At 41.8% G+C, this 6,000-nt stretch overlaps 1 protein-coding gene across 1 annotated transcript in view; it reads right to left on the bottom strand.

Moving 5' to 3' along the window:
- Positions 1-6,000, bottom strand: part of MED13L (mediator complex subunit 13-like) — a 265,044-nt gene that overhangs the window by 8,991 nt on the left and 250,053 nt on the right. Inside the window, exons 25-27 of the mRNA XM_004691010.2 lie at positions 5,829-5,971; positions 2,643-2,801; positions 1,275-1,451 (exon numbers count right to left, since the gene is read on the bottom strand). Of these exons, the coding sequence (XP_004691067.1) occupies positions 1,275-1,451; positions 2,643-2,801; positions 5,829-5,971 (479 nt within the window). The remainder of the gene's footprint in view (positions 1-1,274; positions 1,452-2,642; positions 2,802-5,828; positions 5,972-6,000) is intronic.

The raw sequence follows: 6,000 nt of genomic DNA, 5'->3' as shown, positions 1-6,000 counted from the left end.
TGGGTGCCTGCTGGGTGCACAGCTCAGTAATGGGTGCTACTGGGTGCACAGCTCAGTAATGGGTGCTACTGGGTGCACAGCTCAGTAATGGGTGCCTACTGGGTGCACAGCTCAGTAATGGGTGCCTACTGGGTGCACAGCTCAGTAATGGGTGCCTACTGGGTGCAAAGTGCGGCGAACTGTTCTTTCATTTTGTATTCTCTGCAGCGATTTCCTAATACGAGGCATTAACAAAATGGAGAAAAAAGAATATAAAACTCCACTCTGAACAGCCTCCAAAGGCATGTAAAAAACATGGTCAAACAGTCAAAGAAACAATTTAATTATTAAGCAAAGTTAAAAGCGACACTCCACAAGAAAACAGGTTCTATCTATGCATCTAGTTAGCATCAAAATACTGGAAGTTGAATTAATGCATGTAACAAGGCTTGAACTCGCCCTGGAACTGGAGGTTGTAGCCCAACAGCAGGTCAGACGATGATGCCCCATGAAGAAATCCTCTACCACAAAGTAAAACTAATGTACAATCACAGCAAAACATTTGGCAAGTTAAAAACAAAAAAAAAAAACAAAAAACTGGCAAGTATAAAGGGGAAAACCATCACCCATAACCCAATTGCCATCACTATTTTTCTGATAGCTGTTTCTTTTTCTCCTATTTGTTCTTCCCCTGTGATCATAACATCTGTATTACACAAAAGCACACACACTCACTCATTCATACTACGATACATAGATACACAGATTTGGAGTTCTTTTACCCCTCCCCATACAGACTGTGTAATACTAAGCATTTTACAGTTTATAAAGTCATTTCTTAAAATTTATCCTAACACATAGTCAAACCAAAAAAATCGATTCTGAATAATCAAATCAGGAGCTGTACATAAGAGTTGTTTTCCAATGAATCAGATGCTCAGTGATTAGCTTCAGACAGGGGTGACCTCAGGTTGCCTAGGGCTGGTCTTCATACATTTCAAATCAGATCACCAAGTATTTACTGGATGAGTGACAACCAAGTGAAAGACATGACTGAGCAGGCACTTTTTTGCTTTTAATGAAAAATAGGAAAAAGCTAATGATCCAAGAGAATAAAGCACCTACTGGGTCTTGGTCATAATGCAGAAAAATAAACTCCATCCCCTAAACCAAACCTTCAGTCCCTTCTTCGTTGCATTGTCCATCACCCCGCAGGGAGACCTGCGCAGCCGACGCCGCATCCCGGTGTGGCTTGGCTGAGAAAGCTGAGCACCATCACCCAGTCTCCCACTCACCGTTGTTGGGGCTAAACCCATCTTCATTGGGGTAGTTGGCGGGAGCCACCTGGATAGTTGACGACGTCGGGAATACTAAGATGTGTGTACAAGAAGCATCTTGCGGGGTGTTGAGCTGAGACGACTGCATGTTCAGTGCAGTACTTCGGCCAAAAACAGAGCCCATTGTGACGGCATCTTAAGAAACCAACCAGAAAGACAAAAGCCCTGTATCAAATTTCTTCATGCCGAGTGAACACTCCAGGAAATAAGTTTTATGAGGATCTGCGCTGGGGTGATAGGAACCTGAGATAAATGCCATCCGTGATGGGCACACATTTAAATTTGAGCCCTGCTGGTTACAATGCTCCTTGAACAAACTGACTCTGACCACAGAGCGAGGGTAAGCCAAGCCTCCTTTCATACTCGGAAGGTAAAGATAAAGCTGGACTGAAACCACCAAGTACATGTTCACTGTTTACATAGGCAATATTTTTTTAAATAAATCTCCCACTTGCTTTGCTCCTATGCTTGGAACTGATTTTTACTGAATGTTACTGCCACAGTCCATGCTGAACTCTGTGTCGCCCCATTCAGCCATCACAGCCATTTCAAAATAGGAACTTTCATTCCCATTTCATGATAACAACAGAAGGAAAAAGAAGTTATGCCATTTCCCCAGATGATACAGCACCAGCTAACTTAACGGCCAGGGAGCAGCCATTACAATCTCCCACTGGACTGATGACAAGTGACCACCTTCTCACACCACTACGTCACTGACCTTTACAGGGAGTGAGTGGAACAAGGAACATCTGGATAGCACAGCATTAAAAAGTGTAAAGCTGCTTAGTTACAGAATTATAAAACAGCTTAGCTGTGAATGTTTTTAGAGCACCGTGGCCACGATGTGCTGGTCACCCACAGACTGGCATGTGCAGGTGCAGCGCCCGCTGTGTGGCAGGCTGCATGCTAAGGGCTGGGCCCTCAGCTTTACCACCGGCCTCAAACACTGGGGAGACTCTGAATACCCTCTCGGGTGTGCTCAGAGATTCTGTCTTCAAAAAAGACCTTCAAATATACATCATGCTTACCTCCACCTTGCTTTTTTGGAGGGTGATCTTTATGCTCTAACATCAAGTGGGGTTCAACAGTAGTAACTTGCCATAACTCTAAGAGCTCTCAGTCACGTTTAGAACTTACACTCTCTCCCATGTTATGTGGTCAACAAAGATAATGCGATCACAAACTGCTCCCCTCAGAGATGACCAAATGACTTCCATTTTGAACCCGAAGCATGATCTTATTTTATAAAGATTAGTATCAAAGATATTTCACAGGTGCCTGTACACAAGTGTGAATGGACTGAACAGACAAGTGGAGAGTTACCTGGCATCACTACAAAGGACCCTTGGGGCTCCATGGCAACCAGGCAGGCACTAAGGATAGAAGGAGAGTCTGCAGCAGAGATTCCACACATCCGGCACACGTCCTTGAGCCGTTTGCTGATTGTCTGTAGTGAACATTCTCCAAGGAGGATACTCCAATCTGAAGTCAAACAGCACAGTCAAACACATTCTTTAGAAATTCATATTCATAAATTCATATTGATATGAGGTTCATCATTTTACTACTTCTGTAATTGAATTTCCTTGACTGGGCACTAAAGGGAATATGGCTTTACACAGGTTCTCATCCTTGCTATAAAGTAAACGTTACTTGGTTTCTATTACACTTCATGAACAGACACAGAGGCCCACTACTCTGTAGACTGCAGTGATGTTCCAGATGACCTGTGGGGTCTAGCACACATCCAGGTACATGTAGGTATTCAAGCTTCTTGGTGAGGATGCACCAGTGTAGCTCTTCTGTCCTCCCTCCTCCTCCATGTCTGAGACTTTCAGGCCCCTCACAAGCATGTCTCTCTAGTTCAGTGTACATCTGGGGGCAAAGCTCAGTTTGTCTTACAGCTGTAGGCTGGGTTATTTCTGTGAGTAACGGCAGCAGAAACAAAAGGGATTCTTTCTTAGTGAGCCCCAAAGAGTTGATAAACACTGGGTGTGAGTAAAGACCTCCCAATGATGCCACACTGATTGCTCAGAATATAAAGTGGCACTAATTTCTTCCTCATGGCTGTCTATTGCCTTCAAACAGAAGTGCTGTGTCTACGCAGGGACCTGCTGAGGTCGCATGACTCTGGGAACTGGAGGGCGCCAGCCCCCTGACCTCCTGACTCCAAGGCAGGTGCCGCACTCCGCACAGCATCCTTGGCCACAGCGCACCCTGGTGAAATGCCGCCTGCTCCACACGATTCTCTCAGACATTTTGTACTCCCCTGAGAGAAAGGTGAAAGGAAATGTTTCATATTCCTCACAAGTCTCAAACTGAAGAGACTAAAGTAAAAGTGGCCAGGAACATAAAGACAAACTTTCAGAATACTTCTAAAAGCCACAGAAAAAGAGGTGTGATGTCAGCATTTAAAAACAGAAAGGAAAAAGTTTAGATTTTTGTCACAAAAATCTGGTGAAAAATTCATAAAGCTGACTCTAAGATCTATGGACATACAGCTGATACTGAACTTCAGAAATGCAATATGGTGCAAACCTCAGATTCCCAAAAGGAGGGACCATATATTAGTAAACAGATCTCCTGCACGGTAACGCCATTCTCAGTACTTTTATTCCTCCAAAGTCCATTTTTTCTTATTCTTTAATGGTGTCCTGCAGTCATACATTCCTTTCCTCTCAGAGGTTAAGAAAGCAAGCCCCTTCCAGAAATTGTACAAGATAAGGCACTGGCCTTAATCTTCTGAAACAGTAAGTGAGTAGGCTGTATTTTTATTCCCCCTCCTTCATTTCTATTTCATCTAATTCTTCCTGAGGGTTAAGAATAGGTCAAAGTCTCTAAGAGATAAAGAGTGACTAAAAGGTACCTTGACAGAATAAAATGATGAATTCCCTAATGTATTAGACTCTGAGCTACTAATACAAGATTCATTAAAGTATGATATTCTTTAAAAAGTGAAAAAAGTAGTATTTTCTACCCATCTATAGTATGGCTTATTACTAAAAATTTCTTATGTATAATAGATGCTGAAGAAAGCACTTATATAATACTTTATATAGCACTTGTATAAACAGTCATTAAATGCTAACTGCTAACTCAATCACGTGCTTGCTAAAGTGCAAGTTATATCTGTATCAGGATTTCTATTTCAGGGGTTCTGAAAATATCTGATATGAGTTTCATATAAAGAAATAGTATGCGTACTGTACTAGAGAGGTCAGAAGACTGGTCAGCAAGCTACAGCCTATATACCACCTGCTTTTGTAAATGAAATTTTATTGAATAGTCATACCCATTGACCCAGGTATTGTCTATGGCTGCCTGACACCACAATGGCAGAGGTGAATAGTTGTGACAGTGACCATCTCGCCTGCAAAGTTGAAAATATTTTCTAGCTGGTTATTACAGAGAGTTTACTAACTCTGCTCAAACACACTTGGAATGCACAAAAGCAACAAGCTAATCTGTGATATTCATCTAGTTTTTATACAGACCTTAGAAAAAAACTCCCATGTATATGCATATGTCATTAACTAATAAGGCTTATAAAAGGTCTAGGGGCCTCCCTGGTGACGGAGGGGTTAAACTTTCAGCACTATTAAGCTATCACCACACTGTTGCATAAGTTCCATCCCTCACCAGGGAACTGACCCACATGGTGCAGCAGACCTCTCCTGTCTCACCTGCAGCTCCCCTCAGCAGTCTATTTCAGTAGTTCTACCATTTTGCTCCCCACTCTGTCTCTGGTGAATCTTCTCATCTTTGTACCTCGGGCCTACACCCCAGTTCTTGTATGCATCAATCAATCAATCAATTTAAAAAAAAAAAGGACCTTAGCCTTTCCTACTGCTCCTGTATAAACTGTCTTAGGAATTATACCAGGCTAGTGAATGAGTAGGGCTCCATGTCAAGGAAGGCAGCTGCAGGTGGTCAGTTGTGTTACTAAATTACAGTTAGTGTCTGTAAGGATTATATTTGATATTATATATCACTATATATATTATATCACATTATATATGTGTGTGTGTGTAATTTATGATAAGGTAGACATTAGGGAATTTAACTTTTATTTTTTTTAAAGATGTGCTGTCAGTTTCCAACTTGAGTATTAGACAGGATCAATGTAGAATTTGTAGAATCACCTTGCTATTATGCCACTAAAACAGAAGGAAGAAAAAACTCCTCACCAACAACTACCCTGAATAAAAATACAAACAAATGAAGGAAAGAATGAATGTGCAAGATGTTCTCACACAAATAATTAGAAACCCTAATTTACTGAGCACCACTTTTCTATTAATAAAACATTTTTTTTCTGTTTTCTATAGTAGGATCTGATTAAGAACTTGGGGAAATACTTATGCTGTTAATGAAAAGTTAAAAAACCACTGGTTTATGCTATATATATGAAAGAACCAGAAAATACCTCTTTTTCTTGCTACCAACACTACAGTCTCCCCACTGACACAGCACCCCTGCCCTGCACACACTGCTCCAGGAATGGCTCACCCTTAAGCTCCCCGTGGCCAAGACGCCCAAGGCGTCCAATCACAACTCTCCAGGGCAGAGATGTCATTTGGACAATACCTATGCACCATTCCCATAACTTCTGTAGTCCAATTTTCCGTGCAGATACTTTACTTCTCCGTGATCTAGAAAAATAAATGGGGGAAGGAATTCC

The sequence above is a fragment of the Condylura cristata genome, unplaced genomic scaffold, assembly GCF_000260355.1.
Source record: "Condylura cristata isolate star-nosed mole 26May11 unplaced genomic scaffold, ConCri1.0 scaffold00029, whole genome shotgun sequence".
Lineage (NCBI taxonomy): Eukaryota > Metazoa > Chordata > Mammalia > Eulipotyphla > Talpidae > Condylura > Condylura cristata.
The sequence above is the reverse complement of the archived record's forward strand: the minus strand, read 5'-3'. Positions and strand labels throughout refer to the sequence as shown.